The sequence below is a fragment of the Phocoena phocoena genome, chromosome 8 (genome assembly GCF_963924675.1).
Source record: "Phocoena phocoena chromosome 8, mPhoPho1.1, whole genome shotgun sequence".
NCBI lineage: Eukaryota > Metazoa > Chordata > Mammalia > Artiodactyla > Phocoenidae > Phocoena > Phocoena phocoena.
The window spans coordinates 62,649,012-62,666,340 of NC_089226.1; the positions used below are offsets into that span (position 1 = coordinate 62,649,012).

At 50.7% G+C, this 17,329-nt stretch overlaps 1 protein-coding gene across 3 annotated transcripts in view; it reads left to right on the forward strand.

Moving 5' to 3' along the window:
* PPFIBP2 (PPFIA binding protein 2) overlaps positions 1-17,329 on the forward strand; it is a 111,142-nt gene that overhangs the window by 85,659 nt on the left and 8,154 nt on the right. For 2 of the 3 annotated variants that reach the window (XM_065883167.1, XM_065883168.1), the window contains exons 9-16: positions 867-942; positions 2,057-2,160; positions 4,261-4,328; positions 5,888-5,945; positions 6,878-6,919; positions 10,907-11,045; positions 12,679-12,820; positions 13,503-13,631. In XM_065883167.1, the coding sequence (XP_065739239.1) occupies positions 867-942; positions 2,057-2,160; positions 4,261-4,328; positions 5,888-5,945; positions 6,878-6,919; positions 10,907-11,045; positions 12,679-12,820; positions 13,503-13,631 (758 nt within the window). Of the gene's footprint in view, positions 1-866; positions 943-2,056; positions 2,161-4,260; positions 4,329-5,887; positions 5,946-6,877; positions 6,920-10,906; positions 11,046-12,216; positions 12,250-12,678; positions 12,821-13,502; positions 13,632-17,329 lie in introns of all 3 variants that reach the window. The other variant, XM_065883166.1, reaches the window with a different exon arrangement.

The following is a 17,329-nucleotide window of genomic DNA, read 5'->3' on the forward strand; positions in this document are numbered from 1 at the left end:
GCCATGCCTGTTCATGCAGGTGTAGGGAAAAAAATACCACTGAGGTTACTGCCAATATCATAGCTGCTGCTCAGACTACTAGCAAAACTCAAGAACGGTTCACCAATCTCCCACGTTCATGATCTGGTGATGGACCCATCGTAACTAGTGACACTTAATCATAAAATAGCCACCTCCATAACTAGAGAGTACCTGTCTGGCGAAAACATCAGCTCTAAGGATCACAACCCTGCATTTTACAGACGAGGAAACATACTCAAAGTGCTAATGTAGGTTTGCCCAAGGTCAGGTAACAGTAGATAGCAGAGCCAGGGTCATACCCAAGTTTATCTAGCTCTGAAATCTGTGTGGCCTCCCCAAGTCCCCAGCCTTTGCTGAAAGAAACGGTCTCCTCTGGGAATTTCCTCTATCGCATAAGGAGTCTCAGCCTCGGAGTAAGTGAGAGTTTTGAGAGAAACACGACAGCTTTATTTTAGTCTTTTTTTTTTTTTTTTCCACGTAGCTCCAGAGGACAATACTCGGACCAGGAGGCAGATTTCAATGGCTGTGTCAGGAGGGTAGGGAGACAGTGAGTTTCCTGCTTCGGGAAATGTTTGAGCCCCTCGAAGGCTGTATCAGACAGGGATTGTTTTATGACTAGAGATTGGACTCACAGCCTTCAGGTAGAGGCAAGAGTGCTTGCAGCCGCTCCGGAGGTAGACCACTGAGAACCCAGGGCCTGGACACTGTGTTTCCCTTTGGAATATTCTATGGCTTCCACACAACATTTCTTCTCAGTGTGCCCAGAACATAGCCAGGGCCCCCAGATGAAATCACCAGGTGCCAGTGGTGTTGTTTACATAGAAATCTGTCTTGTCCTGTGACAGGACCGTCGGATAGAGGAGCTTACTGGGCTGTTAAACCAGTACCGAAGGGTGAAGGAGATCGTGATGGCGACTCAAGGTAAGAGCAAGGGGGAGCTTTGCCATTTTCTCCCCCACATATTCCATCTCTACGGTGTTAAATCCAGGGGCAGACCTGCCAGAAGAGTCCTCATCTTCATTTGGAGAAATGCTCTGCTGGAGAATGGAGCTGGTTAGACTGCCCTGGGTGGGGGGACACTGGTAGCTGTTGCTCGCCAGAAGTTGTGGCAAATGGCAGAGTCAGTTCAGAGCTTCCAGGAGCTACCCAGATCGCCAAGGAAAGACAGCCTTCAACTCGAGCCATTGGCGATCCCTACCCTTGGAAGATCTACGCATCTGCCCAGGACACCTCTTAGAGGCAGTGAGCGCAGTCAAACCTGGATCCGAAGGCAGCTTAATACCCTCGTTGGGGATTAGAGCCTCCCCACCTCCTGGAGAATCTAAAAGCTTCCCCAGCAGACGCCAGGACACTTGGGGAGCCTTCTTTGAGTTGCCGGGTACCTGGGTTCCCATAGGAAGTCACAGGGCAGTGAGAGCTGTTTGTGTTGCCCTGAAGAATCTTCTGAATCACACTTTTAATGTCCCTTTATGTTTTTCTTTGTCCTTTTTTTTAATATAAATTTATTTATTTTTGGCTGCGTTGGGTCTTCGTTGCTGCACGTGGGCTTTCTCTAGTTGCGGCGAGTGGGGGCTACTGTTCGTTGCGGTGCGCGGGCTTCTCATTGCGGTGGCTTCTCTTGTTGCGGAGCACGGGCTCTAGGCACACAGGCTTCCGTAGTTGTGGCTCGCAGGCTCTAGAGCACAGGCTCAGTAGTTGCGGCGCACAGGCTTCTCATTGCGGTGGCTTCTCTTGTTGCGGAGCACGGGCTTTAGGCACACAGGCTTCAGTAGTTGTGGCTCGTGGGCTCTAGAGCGCAGGCTCAGTAGTTGCGGCGCACAGGCTTAGTTGCTCCGTGGCACGTGGGATCTTCCCAGACCAGGGCTTGAACCCGTGTCCCCTGCATTGGCAGGCGGATTCCTAACCACTGCGCCACCAGGGAAGTCCCTCTTTGTCCTTAACGAAGGAGAAACAACGTTAGGATTTTGTGGTACAATTATAGGTTTCTAAACAAGTCACGTGGTAGTAATTATCTCTTCTGCGTTAATGCTTCCAGGGCCTTCCGAAAGAACTCTCTCAATCAATGAGGAAGAACTGGAGGGAGGTTTCAGAAACTGGAACACTGCAAATAAAGGCCCTGAAGAACTTTTTAAACCAGAGGTACTGTGTTTCCGGTCATGATGTGGGGTTTCAGCAGGCCCCAGGAGCTTACCCTGGGCCTGGGGGAGGATCTAATCAGGTACCAGTCAGGTATGTCTCAGGTGTAAATCTTGACAGGTAGAAAAAATTAAATCAATGGAGTTAGCCCCCGAGGCCTTGGGAAGAGCACTGAGGCTTGGGAGCAGTCAGGGCCTGTGTTCCCGTTGGGAGGGACAGCATAGTGGATACTGGACTTCCCAGGATAGGAATGTTCTTTTTTAACTGGTTTCCTTGCTTATTTTTGCCTTTCCTCTCTGGACTATAAGCCTAGACCAAAGGTGTTCTTTGTTTTATTTACCACTGTCTCTCCAGGATTTGCAGTGATGCCTGGTACCCAGTAGGGTTCAACAGATATTTGTTGAATGAATGAATGAATGAATATTGCTCATTTGGAGGGATAGCTGAACTTTTGAAGTGATACATTCCTATTTCACAGACAACGTCCCGCCCCTACAACCAGCATACAGATTTCCTTCTTTCTTGTTTAAAATTTGATCCAGTTCTATGAACCTCTCTGGACTTAGTCTAGATACACGTAGGCAAATTAACTCATAGATACAGATCTCAGATGAAGAAGGGGTTTCAGCCCAGGATCCAAAAGGTTCTTGAAACTCCAGAACAGTCACAATAAAAAGGATCTTAGCGGTCCAACTCAACCCTTTTAATTAAGGGAGGAGCAAAAGTGTCACCCGGTGGCCCAGTTATGTAGTCAGAGCAGGCATCCCAGATTGCTGGCAATGATAGCAGTAACTGATGGCCAGTACCTCTGGGTGGTCCCTGCGATGAGCACGGCATGTGACTCACCTCATTTACTCCTCATGACCCCTTTGGGATTCTTCTTTTATTGTGTTGCAGCTGAGGCTCAGAGAAGGTAAGTAATCTGCTCTAGGTCACCCAGCAAGTAAATGGCAGAACTTGGACTTGAACACAAAAGCCCAGGTGTTTAACAGCTTACGTACTATGATGCCAGGGTTCTTTCTATGGTAGACCAAAAAGATACTGGGATCTAGAGAATCGAGGCAGCCCTTGCAGATGGGAAAGACATCAAATTGCGTCCTTATCTTCCACCAGATTAGCTCACGTTCATTCCACCCTTGGTACTCTTGCCTTTCTGGCCTCCTTGCTAAGCTCATTCTCATTTCTCAAGATTCAGCTCAAGTGTTCTCCCCTCTGAAGCCTTCCTAACCTTCCCACCAACAAGAAGGATCCTCTCCCTCCCCTTTATCCCCATATTATATTAGAGGTATTGGTATCAGAGGGACATGTTGCATTGCTCTTTCATCCTAATTAACTTACCTAACTCCCTGATGTGTGCGGTGCTTGCCCCACACCCAGCACAGGGCCTGGCAGGCAGTAGATGTTGCTCGTGTTTGTTGATTGACTATATTAATTACAGAGTTGCTCATTGCCAGCAGAAATCGACTCCGGCTGACCTTTGCCAGCAAGGAATGTTTTTTTTTTTTTTTTTGTGGTACGCGGGCCTCTCACTGCTGTGGCCTCTCCCATTGTGGAGTACAGGCTCCGGACGCGCAGGCTCAGCGGCCATGGCTCACGGACTCAGCCGCTCCGTGGCATGTGGGATCTTCCCAGACCGGGGCACGAACCCGTGTCCCCTGCATCTGCTGGCGGACTCTCAACTACTGCGCCACCAGGGAAGCCCAGGAATGTTTTTAAGAGGGTGTGCAGTGGCTCACTGAATGAAAGGAAAAGCTGAAGAACCAAGCTCAGAAAAGGCAGGGGCAGCCAGGGATTCAGGTCTCAGGACTGACTTGTCAGGACTCTACTGCTAGAATGTGAACTTAGGCCCTGGAAAGAGAGGCAAGTTGGCCAAGGTTGTTCAGTATACCTTCCTCCTTGTCTACAGCCATACCACCCTGAACGCACCTGATCTTTTCCAATATGTCTTCCTTTTTGGCATCTTAAAAATGCAGGGCATTGGAATTGATGTAGCCACCAGGGGTGAAGATGTAACTCCCCAAGAGGAATTGTCCAAAAAAGGGGAAGGATGGTGGGTAATCTCCAAACAGTATCTGTCCAGTGACTCTTCTGTTTCTGGTGCAGGTATCTCCAAGAGGTAGCTCTCCCACGGCAGGACCACCCCCACTACCGCAGAAATCACTGGAAACCAGGTAGGAGGCCCAAGCACCTCTGTGGAGCCACTGTGCTCTCCGGCCCCTCTTGGGGCTCCAGACATGGCAGTGAGTACAGCCACCATGTCCTGAGCACACCTGTCCTCCCTTTTGGCCCCAGCAGTGGTCAAAAAGGGCCAAAACGCTGGAGCAGTCATGAACCTTGCCTACCTGCCCTGGCCACAGAAGGCCTTCCCTTCCCACAGGCTGAAGGTCCGGGTCGTTGTCACTGAGAAAAGACTTGGCCAGGGGTTGGGGCCTCAGAGAAGAGGTGGCTGCACCTCATCTGTGCCCCCTAGTGGTTCTTCAGAGCATCTTGTGAGGTGTGCCTGTCATTCCCATCAGCCCCTCTGGAACGTCCTTCCTGCTCTCAGGGAATCTAGCCCTGTGACAATCCACATTCTCCAGGGAGGACCATTTCTCCTCACAGGGAAGTTGGTCCAGTTGCTTTGGGGAAGCTTCACATAGCAATGAGCTTATCACAGGCTGGCCTGTGGGGTCACTTCGCTGCCACCTGACTGATTCCCTCGAAAATGAACCTATTTCCAGTTCCCTACATCAGCTCTTTAGAACACATTTCCAAGTTATGGGGATCTGGAGCTTTACTGCCGAGAGTAGGCTGCCTTTCAGCCAAGGTATCTGGGGAAGACAGCCGCAAGTGTGGTGGGAGCTTCCCCAGAAGGGCACTGAGTCTTCAGAGGTCTGAAGCCTGTGAACTCTGACCCCGTTTCCAGAAAGCCATTGTTCCCTGAGCCTTTAGCCTCAGAGGAAAACAGCAGCGTCAAGGAGGGCCACTGGCCAGTCCTTAGTTTTTCAGAAGAAATTTGGTTGATGAGTTCACTCAGAAGTCGGCACTGAGTGACTCACACTGACCAGACTCACAAGAGACGAATGTACTAACAGATGCTGATGTATTCATATGAACTGAGAAATATCACTGCCCAGGAGAATTGACACAAGGTAACCCTGTCGCCTCTTCTCTATCCAGTTGGTGCCCTTCTCTGCCAAATAGCCCCGGAGAAAGCAAATTCCTCTGAGCAGACTGCTCAGGGCATACAGAGACAGAGCAGAGGGTTGAAGGATCCTAGCAGGTGACGCTTTGGAGCTGTGGCTGATGTGCTCTTCTCCACTCCAAGGTGGCACCACCTCCCTCGCTGGATTACTGTCAGACTCACAGACAAGGCAGGATTGGCTTTTGACTCCACAGACGTTGGCCTTCTTTTATGACCACACAACAGCCAGCTCCCACCGATGCCACTGAATTGAGTGTATTCAGGGTTTTTGAGGGATGCCAAGGTCTTTTGATTTGGATTTCGCTGATGGTCTCATGCCCTCACCAAGACATTGTCAGACCGGGCCATCCCCAAAGTGGGCCGTTCTCATCTTACGTGTAATGGTTATGATGAGAGGGTGTTTTGTTTTGGTTTTTTCCTGCCCTTGACCCTAAGCCCAAGATAGACTACCAGTTAGACATTTGAAGTGTCCTCTACACGAATGATACCACGTACCTCCTTCTCCAGTTACTGTTTCCTTATCGACTTTCTTTTGTGTTTTCCCAGGGCTCAGAAAAAACTCTCCTGTAGTCTCGAAGACCTGAGAAGTGCATCCGTGGATAAGGTCAGCCCATCAGTCTATCCATAAAGATGTCTGAGTTACTTCTTTGTGCCCCGCACGGTGCTGGGATACACAGGCTGGGTGCTGTCCCTACCTCGTGGAAGCTTTTATCAAGTTTGCTGGGCAGGCAGGAATTACAGGAACATTCTGAGAAAATGTTCAGGTGTGGTGTGGCCCAAGGCATCCTAGAGGCAGGGCAAGTCAGGACACGCTACCTAGAGCTGGTGAGAGAAGACGCTGAGGTGGGCATGGGCAGGGGAAACGGTGCGGAGTAGGAGGGAGTAAGGTCAGAGCCACGAGTCAGATGGAGCCAGAAGACATCTCGAATCCGGGCCCTGTTTCTCCAGGGCACTTGGGAGTGTTGCACAGATTCTGAATGAGGACATAATGTGGATAAAGGAGACCCCAGGGGTGGGTTATGGAATAAAGCAGATTGGAGAGGAATCTTTATTAAAGAGTCTAGAAAGGCATGAGGAGGGCTTTGTGGCCCCTCACCAGGTGGGTAACCCCCGTGCCGAAGGGGGGGTCACAGGCTCTTGAGCAGCAAGGTCATTGAAGATGCAGGGGTCCTGCCCTATAGACAACCTTCAGTGACCTTGCTGCATAGATCCCTTGATGTCCAGCAGTACACCAGACTCCCTGGTGATACAGTAGAAAACCAGGAAGGATGGAGCTGGCAGTGAGTGGCTTTGCTTCCACGATCATGTGCCTCTCGCTCCCCCAGTCAGATTGCTGGCAGCTGCCCGGGGACATGTGTCCATGAGGTCGTACAGTGACTTGTGTTTCCTCCACGGATGGTGATGATCTGACATAAAGACGGGGAGGGAGGGGTGAGCCTGGCAGGTTCAGGCAGGCAGGTGGCCCTGAATTGCTGTTGTGACTAACGCAGTTCTCCTTTTCTCCACATAACTGAAATCCTCCTTGCCATCCCATAGTGCGCCGGTGGGAACCAGCTGTCCCCAGTGGTAGAACCCAAGGTACATTAACCGCATGTCCCTTTCATCTATGTGAGCTTGTGCTGTTTGCCAGAGTCTTTTCACTTAGCAAGTTACAGCTCTGGTAACCTTACGATATGTTAACCGTAAGGGGTATCAGGGTGACAGGAACGACGAAACTTCCTCTCCTGTTTTCTTTTTATGTGCACCCAGCTGGATCCTGTGCTTTCATCTCTATTGTCTGTGGGACAGGATTTCTTGTCATCTCCTCCATCTTATAGGCTCTGATAATTCCTCTTTGACAAGGCAAAGTAGATCTGATCTCTGGGAAGGGGGATATTATGATCTCAGCACACAAGTAGAGGAATATGACAGCTCTCATCCTTTCTGCGCTGATAAGTCATGATTAAAAAACCCAGGAGCACTTCCCTGGTGGCACAGTGGTTAAGAATCCGCCTGCCAATGGAGGGGACACGGGTCCGAGAAGATCCCACACGCCGCAGAGCAGCTAAGTCCGTGCGCCGCAACTACTGAGCCTGCGCTCTAGGGCCCGCGAGCCACAACTACTGAGCCCACGAGCCACGACTGCTGAGGCTCACGCGCCTAGAGCCTGTGCTCCTCAACAAGAGAAGCCACTGCAATGAGAAGCCCATGCACCGCGATGAAGAGGAGCCCCCGCTCGCCGCAACTAGAGAAAGCCCGTGCACAGCAACGAAGACCCAACGCAGCCAAAGACAGATAAATAATTAAAACAAACAAAAAACCCAGGAGCACACTCAGTCTCGGGTGCAAGGATCCTTCTGTAGCGTCCCCTCACATGGGTGTCTGGCCCTTGCGTTCTGTGACTAAGAGCTCATGACATTGTAAGACACCCCCTGTGTTCTCTTCCAGCTCTGTCTGTTAGATCCATCTCTGGGCTTCCCTAGAAGGAGCATCTGCAGATCGGCTCTCGCTGTGGAGTCCGTGGAGTGAGTCAGTCTCCCCTGCTCCTCACAGTTCTAGAATTGGAGTCCCTCAGCCCCTCTCCGAGTTACCATCTTCTCATGGGCACAGGGCACAAGCCCTTAAAGTTCCTATTCTGTCACCTTAGGATGAGCTCTTGGTCCTCGCTGCGTGCTCTGCGTCGTGCCCTGGGCCACACTTGAGCCTGATACTGTAGATGGGGTCTGCCCCGTGCACGCCTCGCTCCAGGGACTGATGTCGTGGTTACTGCTGTCGCTCCAGACCCTGGGCAAAGGGTAATTCTCTGCGCCTCTGTGCCTCTGTTTAGTTCTGTCCTCGTGTGCTAGGCCAGAGGCAGGAATTGTTATTCTTTATTTAGAAACAATAAAACTGAGGTTCTGAGGGCCTAAAGAGAGTGAGGGTTTGGCCCGAGTCGGTCTGACTCACAGCCTGGGGTCTTCTCGCTCAGGTGTGCTACCTCTGTGCTGTTTTAGGGCAGCTGGGTCATCAGCCACGTCTGCTGCTCCTTGCCTGAGATTTCCATCCCCCACCCCTGCAACCAGGGTTGTTCCTCTCAGAGACTGCAGGCGCAGAACCGACCTCAGGCATTTCTGTTTCCTCTGTGTCGTGTTCTGATGTTGCACCCCTTTCTCCAGCAGTGAGTCCTTCCTTTCTAGCTTCTCTTCTTGGCTGAGCAGAGCTGAGAGAGAGCCCTTTCCGTTGCCCTTCGTTCCTTTCGTCGTCTTTCTCACAGGTCTCGGCCGCCTTTGAAGCCCGCCTTACAGGAGGCTCTCCCCTCTTTATATCTCAGATCCTCAGCGACCTCCCAAGGCAGCCCACGTGGGAGGCCTTGGTTGTCTCTGCCCTGTCTTAGGGAGGCCTGTGTGATGATGCAACAGGAGATCTGTTCCTGAGCCCTCCCCACTCCCACATCTCCTGTATAATATGGAGCTGGGAGGCATGCCCTTCAGTTCTCGAAACCTTTTGAATTCTGCCTTCCCCACCATCAGTGGTTCCCGGGCCTGGCTGTGCATCAGGGTAATTTGAGATTCATTTTAAACACAGACTCCCGGGGTGCCCTGCCAGAGTGTCCCAGGTGATTATGAAGCAGCCCTTGCATGGGCTAGTATTTGGAGACTGTTGGTCTTTTTTTTTTTTTTTTGCGGTACGCGGGCCTCTCACTGTTGTGGCCTCTCCCGTTGCGGAGCACAGGCTCCAGATGCGCAGGCTCAGCGGCCATGGCTCACGGGCTCAGCCGCTCCGCGGCATATGGGATCTTTCCGGACTGGGGCACGAACCCGTGTCCCCTGCATCGGCAGGCGGACTCCCAATCACTGCGCCACCAGGAAAGCCCAAGAGACTGTTGGTCTTGACCACAGGTCTGATCAGGTTCAGCCTGTACCTCGTGGGCCATCACGAATTTAAAAATTGTGTGGTCTCCATCTCTTAAGGTTCCCCTTATTTCCACTTCACCAGCCAGTTCCTTCAGAATCCCTTGAAAATGTAGCCCACTATTCTCGTATCTCTCCTTTCTGAGATGATTTATAGAGGATTAGGATTCAGTGTTCAATGACTGAATTGGATTTCAAACAATTTCCAGGACGTGCCTTTATAAGCAAACTGAATTCAGAAATTTATTGGGCACTTGGCTTTTAACTAAGTGAAACTTCAAAAGATGTCACCGCTGGGGACTTCCCTGGTGGCGCAGTGGTTAAGAATCCGCCTGCTAATGCAGGGGACACGGGTTAGAGCCCTGGTCCGGGAAGATCCCACATGGCACGGAGCAACTAAGCCCGTGCGCCACAGCTACTGCAGCCTGCGTGCCTAGAGCCCGTGCTCTGCAACAAAGAGAGGCCACCGCAATGAGAAGCCCATGCACCGCAACAAAGAGTAGCCCTCGCTCGCGGCAACTAGAGAAAGCCCGCACACAGCAATGAAGACCCAACACAGCCAAATAAATAAATAAATTTATAACAAAACAAAAAAAAGATGTTACCGTCACTGAAGTCTCCCATTACTTTTCTGACTTGTCAGTTCTGAAATCGGTTTTGTCTTTCTTCTTTTCTCCTTTTCTTCTGGGTCCGGTTAAGTGATCCACAGTTGATTACCTTGGTAACGTTGCTTTGATTTCTCTTTTCTTTTCACTCAAATGCATTCCGCTGTGTTTCCCTCAGGTTTGTGGATGTAGGGCCCATTAAATCCTTCTTGACCAAACAAGTGCCATTCTTCTTCCCCTTTAAATCAACTTGTTTCTTTGGGACCCTTTCTGTGGCTGGGGTCCGAGCACGGGGCCCACTGCACTGGGGCTGAACCTCACGTAGACTGTGGTCCTCAGTTCCTGGGGAGCTCCGTGCTGGCATGTAGCCCTCTGGCCCGCTTCTGCTCACACCTCCCCCCGAGTGTGTGCTTACCGTCTTGCTTCACCTTAACCTGGTATTTTTCAAAATAACTATCATCGTAATATATAAGTAATAGATAATATTATATATTCTAAACATACAATAAAGCGATAGGTATAGCTTTTTTTTTTTTTTTTTTTTTTTCCCGGTACGCGGGCCTCTCACTGTTGTGGAGCACAGGCTCCGGACGCGCAGGCTCAGCGGCCATGGCTCACGGGCCCAGCCGCTCCACGGCATGTGGGATCTTCCCGGACGGGGGCACGAACCCGCGTCCCCTGCATCGGCAGGTGGACTCTCAACCACTGCGCCACCAGGGAAGCCCATAGGTATAGCTTTTATTGGAATTCTGGTCTGTGTATTCAAAGAACTTGAAGGGTAGTTCACAGCTGTTGATTCCTTGAGCCTCTGAGCGCGAGGCCAAATGGCAAAGGCTTCCCTTTCTGCTTGGACTCGGCTGCAGTCAGCTCTGGAGGTGGGCTCAACTCTGTCCCCATCTCACTGTGTGGCTTTGGGCAAGTTTCTCTCTTAGAGCTCTGATCCCATTTCCTGGCCTGGAATAAATAATCTTTTTGAGGGGTCTTTGAGTCGGCCTAAGTTTAAAAATGGCTCTTAGAGAACGGGGAGTTGTTTCTGCATCCAGAGATTTCCTAACTGGGTTTGAGGCTCTCTCTCCCTCTCCTTCCAACAGGACGGCCCTTTCCTGGTGGAGCACAAGTACCCCACGTTACCTGGGAAGCTTTCGGGAGCCACGCCCAACGGAGAGGCTGCCGGATCTTCTCCCACTGCCTCCCCACATGACCCTGCAGGGAGCGGCCCGCTGAGGCTGAGTGAGTGTCCAGGTGCCAGGCTTGGCGGCCTCTGGAGCCTCGGCCTTGGCATTTCCACTGTTGCACGAGGTCCCTGCACCCCCCGCCATAGCCCACAATTGGAGAACGGGGGTGGGCACGGGTGGATGGGACAAGTCCTACCTCAGGGTGGTCCCACGTCCAGAGGTGACTGCTGTCTGTCTGGGCACAAGGTTTCCTGCCAGAAATACGTCAGAGCCCAAGAGAACCAGGGTGTGTACCCACCTTCTTTCCACCTGCAATTACTCTACCCCCATTGCCCCTCCTCCTGTCTTCCTTCTCTCTCCACCTGCTCCTGGCCTTCCCGTCATCCCTCTTTCCCTCCCGCTTAGACACCCCTTCCCCCCCACCACGGCCCTGCCCCCTCCTCCTCTGTTCTCCTGATCTCTCACCTGTCTCTGCCTTCCTCTCTGCAGCCTCCCTACTACCCATAGGATGATATCACGTGCTCTTCCAAGGGAGAGCGTTTCCTTAGAGAAGTGGAATCAGTGGCCACTGGGCAAGGCTGTCAGTCCCCAGGTATCCCTCTGGCGCTTAGCATCTGAAATGGAGGTCTCTGCACAGTAGGCTGTATCTCCCCAATAGCAGCAGAGGATCAGTGGGGCCCAGAGAGGAACGTTCTGGTCCCGACAGAGCCGTCCCTCCCCCAACTCCTCCTCCCTGGCGGAGGAGGGCTCGGCTTCCCCACTATGGGTTGGCTTCTGCCCTTGGCCAGTCCTGCCTTTGGCTGCAGGAACTCCAGATGAGTATGTCCTAGCGACACTCAGACTGGACTTCCTGCAGCTTCGGACCATTCTCGTCTGATCTAAGTGAGCTCTGGCACCCACACGGGAGCAGTGGGGGGCCGGTGTATTCAGTCCCCGCTGCCCCCCGCCCCTCCCTGCACGTGGATGCCTCACCGGCCAGGAAGCGACACCAGGAGCATTCAGTCCCCTCACACAGGGCTGCCTCTCGCCGCCGTGACCCTGTAGGTCAGGCTCAGTCACCATTCACCCCCATCCCTCCTCGTGGGATTAGTTTTCTTTCTGTTTGAGTTTTTCCCTCTTGCTTGATGACTCTTGTTTATTTCTTTGCTTCCCTGTAACTCTGTTGGGCTGGACTTTGGCCTCTCTTGCTTCTTCGTGTGGCTTCTCTGCTTCTTGGTTGGCTGGAGATCGTGGCCGGAGTGTCAGTGCCCCCGTGCTAGGTACTGTACCCTTCCAGGTGAGGTGGGGAGTGAGATTCCCTTATTTCCCTCCGGTGACACCCTCCCTTTCCTGAACATTCAGCCAGGTCCCCCTCCTGCTTGTATTCCCGCATCTCCCTGGGGGGAAAGAGAGGACGCTCCTTGCTGGAGTTACCCTGCAAGTTTTGGGACCCCAAACTCTTAGAATTTGAAGACATTTGCTCACCCAGATTTGAAACCTTAAGCTCGCTAACTCCCCAGAGAGAAAACCTGGAGTGTGCCTGAGCCCCTGCTGGTCTCTGACATCTTGCTGTAAAGCTCTGTCCTAAAGGCAGAGCTGGGCAGACTTCCTGACTCCCACTGAAGGGATGGCCCAGGCTCAGGGAGAAGGTTTGCAGAGGTCATGTTCCTTCTTGTCATTCACATACCATTCCATTCTTTCAATCTCAGGAGACACAGAAAGTGGTTGGGACGACACTGCTGTGGTCAATGACCTCTCATCCATGTCATCGGGCACCGAGTCCAGCCCCCAGTCTCCCCTGACACCAGATGGTAAACGGAGCCCCAAAGGCATCAAGAAATTCTGGGGAAAGTAAGTCGGTGATGACCGTAATTATATTGCTTGGAACTAATATTGTTCCTGAGTGGGCAGAATATCTCCATAACCCCCTGTATAATTAGATGCTGGAACAGCAGTAAGTACAGAGTGGTTATGTGTAGAGAGGAGACTTTGAATCACTTTTTAGGGCCCAGAGAAGGAGAACTATGAAAGGAGCCCATTAAATATAGCCGGTTGCCTTACGTGTCATTCATTTTAGGCATGCATCCGTCCCACAGACCCTAAGCACATCCTCTGAAGCTTACATATGTGCTTTGGAGAGGTACATGGGTGAGACCAGTTTCTTCCTCTGCAGGACTCAGTCTGTGTCTTAAGAAATCTTTGAGGACAGAAAGATGAGTCCTTTCTGGCCCTGCTGACTGAGTCTGTGAAATGAGACAGAAACTGGGGCCTCCTCTCAGGCAGCAACCTGCACTTTGACCCCCGGGGCGAGGGGTCCAATCCCAGAGGCAGGGTTAGAATTGAGGCTGGGTCTGGCCAAGGAGCTGTCACAAGTCTTGATGGTGGACCTCTGGGGAAGCACCGGGAGGCAGGGGTTCCATCCCAGTGCCCCAGAGCCCCGGTTATGGCTCGTGAGGCCCTGTGTGGGAGGCGTGCACTGACTACAGGCTTTCAGCCTGCCCTCTGACGTCTCCACGGATTCCTCTCCACACAGAATCCGAAGAACTCAGTCAGGAAATTTCAACACCGATGCCCCAGGGGTGGCCGAGTTTCGACGAGGTGGATTCCGGGCAACTGCAGGGCCAAGACTCTCTAGGACCAGAGACCCCAAGGGTCAGAAAAGGTAAGGCTCCCTCCAGTCCATCTCCAAGGAACTGTGTAAAATCCTGGTTAGGCTGGAGTGGGAAGGGGGGCTGGATGCCCCAGAGCCTCCAGAGATGGAAGGCAGGACCCCCTAGTGCAGAGCTTCTCGACCTTTCCCCTTTGACATATGTGGACATTGCTCATGATTATTTATAGGTGCACGGAGGTAAAGGCAGAGGCTGCCTACAGCCAGAGGTGCTGGGGCAGGAGGTGGCGCTCCGGCCCCCCTGAGAACCCCAGCAGCTCTGCACATCTGCAGTCCACTCTGGGCAGGGCCTTGGCGTGATAGGTTGAGAGGCTCCCCTGCAGCCATTCAGAGCACAGATGCTGGAGTCAGAGACCTGGGTTGGAATCTCTGCTTAACCACTTCCTAGCAGTGAGCCCTAAACCAGGTTCTGTAACTTCTCTATACCTCAGTTTTCTGATCTCTGAAGTGGAACGGGGGTGGGGGGGGGGGGGCGGCGGCAAAAGCAAGTATTTGTGAAAGTTCTTGTGAGGATTATGTGAGCTCCTGCACATCTAACTCTGGTATCAGCTGTCTGCCGTTCAAGCGTCACCTTCCCCTGGGAGACTGGGGAGAGAGCGGCACCTGCCTCTGGGGCGGGGTCCCCTCCTTCCACACAGACCTCTACAGAAGGGTGCCGGGGTGCCAGTCTGCCCTTATCCCTCATGACACACTGTACCACACCTTCCTGAAGGCTTAACTGGAGGGAGTTGTAAAGGGATCAAAATGGGAAGTGTTGCATGACTGTTCCCATCACGCCCTAATGAAAAAGCATCAGTAATGAAACTTTCCCAGAGGTCGCCCTGGTGGACCGCCTCCAGTCACCAGCTTTACCCCGCTTCCTCAGATCTCCCTGCTCTGAGAAGAGTGCCTCCCTTCCGACTTGCCCAAGTGAATCTTTACTCCTGCGTCTTAGGGAAACCCTCTTCTGCACCCTCTACTCAGGGTGATAATCCCCACAATACATTGTCTCCAGCGGAATATCTCCTGAAGTCTGAGTTACTCAGCCAAGGTCAGGCTTCTGGGGGCCTTCCTCAGGATTGGACTGTGACATTTTAAATCTAACCAGTGAAGAGTAAGATTTAACCCTCTTACATTTCATCCCCCTGAGATCGCCATATACCAGTGCCAAGTGCAGGTAATTACTGAGTCAGATATGCACGACTCACACGTTAATTCTAGAAACCATACAGTCTAGATCCCAATGAAGGGGGAAGAATGCTTCCCTGGTGCAACATATTGTTCACAGACCTGACCCCCGCCAAAGAAGGGAGCACACACGGATGCACCCTGCTTCCCCACTCAGCCCCCCTCAGGTCCCTAGGCTTGGCCAGGCGCGCTCACGTACACACTCAGGACCTTTGGTGAGCGTCCCCAGATCCATCCTTCAGGTGCCTTACAGAGAAACCTGAGGATGCGTAGCCTCCCGGTTCTGCTCCCCCAGGGTCGTGGAGTGATGTTTACGCTTCTAGTCACAAAAAATGCTCAGTAAACGTTAGCTTTTAGAGGCTAGAGGATCTAAGCACATGGTCTGAGAAGGCAGAGACCAACTCAGAGACATTAGAAAATGAGCCAAAGGAAGCATATCCATGTAGTCTATGAAAAGAGAATTCTAATCTACTTGGCAATCTTCTGATCTTAGGCGTGAGTGTTTCTGATGGTTCTGAGATGAAAAAATAAAGCCACCAGAGCTTGAGTGATGGATTTTTGTTCCACTTCTGGCTTTTCTTTAGGAATGATTTTTTTTTTTTTTTTGCGGTACGTGGGCCTCTCACTGTTGTGGCCTCTCCCGTTGTGGAGCACAGGCTCCGGAAGCGCAGGCTCAGCGGCCGTGGCTCAGAGGCCTAGGCGCTCCGCGGCACGTGGGATCTTCCCGGACCGGGGCACAAACCCGTGTCCCCTGCATCGGCAGGCGGACTCCCAACCACTGCGCCACCAGAGAAGCCCTAGGAATGATTCTTGAAGGGGGAATCGCTGGTCAGGGTGTAAAACTTTTCTAAGACCCTCAGGTATTTTTCCTTAGGGCCCATCCACCATCTTACGAGTCCCTTTGGTATGGGGCAACCAGTGTAGGGAACCTTCTCTGCCGAAGGCGAAACTGCGGTTCAGCCACAGGGTTGCTTTGTTTGGGTGTCTGTGTGCTTTGTAAACAGTAGCAATGGATGACAAGGAGAATGGGAATGAAGGCCTGATGAGACTGTATGTTTATCACCACTCTGCTTACGGTAACAAAAATGAGTTTGCCGGTGGGAAGGAAAGGTTTTTATTACTCTTAAACAGAAATGTGATCTAATTATATGCTAATGTCCTCTGGTATTTACAGTTTGTAGATATTTAGGTATAGCCTTAAAAAAATTTTGTCACCAACGTTCCTATAGGAAAAGTCCGTTGTTACTGAAAATCTCCAGCCCCAATCCGTTTTTTCCAGTGAAACAGTTGTTTTTTAATATAACACTTGATAATGACATTTCATAGGAACTCTCAGGTTATAAGAGTAAATTTTTTTATTTTTCCCCATTTTGCTGATTCATGTCCTAGTCGGCACTGCTGTACAGTGAGTGCTTGTTGCACCTACAGCCTTGTCAGCATTGTTATTGCAGCTTTTGTTTAAAGTTCTAGTTTTATAGACCTCCAAAAATTACATTTTTATTATTTAGTTTACATGTTTGTTATCTTATTTCTTTTGTGAACTGTGTGCATTTTTGCCCATTTTTATTTAGTTATTAATATCTTTTAATATCTTTCTTATAGATTTCTATCTGTTCTCTACATATTAAGATACTAAGCCACATCTAAAAGTTGTAACAAATCATTTTTTAGGTTTGTTGCAGAATTTTACTTTGATATATGAAATTTTCAGGTTTGTGTATAATGAAGTTCATCAACTTTTCCTTTGTGATTTCTTTCATTATTTTGTTTTAAAATTTTTTGCTGATTGTTTAAAAAACTGGTTTTAAACTATGAGTTTAAAGAAGTGATTTTTTAAAACTTTACAAGTTATCTATTTGGGGATTTATTTTGGTGTGTGGTGAGAGAGGTTTTTTTCCCCCCAAGAGAAAGCAGAGTGTAATGTTTAAGTCTTGAAAGCCACATGGCCGGATCCCATCCTTGTGGAGGGGTTTTCTGAGTTTGTCTACAGTGTATTGCCCTTAGGGACTCTAGCTTATGAGGGGTCTCTTATCAGACTGCTTCCCTGCTTCAGGCCCCATTTTACTGCCTTTCTCCCATATTCACTGTCAGTGTCAGGTTTATCATGAATGTAAGGAAGCTTAAGCTTCAAGGTCAGTTACTTGCCTAGACCCCTTCCATGGTCCAGAGAGGGTCCAACCGATGTATTGACAAGGCCGTGTGTTTTGAAATATTTTCATAAGTAAGATATTTTAAACAGTTTTAAGACTGCTGACTCTTTACTCCAACTTACCCTTGGTCTACACTTTACCTGATATCAGACGATGCTGGAATACCCATGGGCATTTTGGGGATCTGGCTATGGGGAGGTTGAGTTGGGGATCCATTTAGTTTGGATTTAGTGGGATTATGCTTATGTGGTTTGCAGTCACTTCATGTCTGGTTTACTTAGGTTTAGTTAATTAGCTGTCCTACTATAAAAATGGCTTCCAATGTGCCAGTGTGCCCAGCATGACTGATACAAAGATGCAAAGTCAGAGATCTTG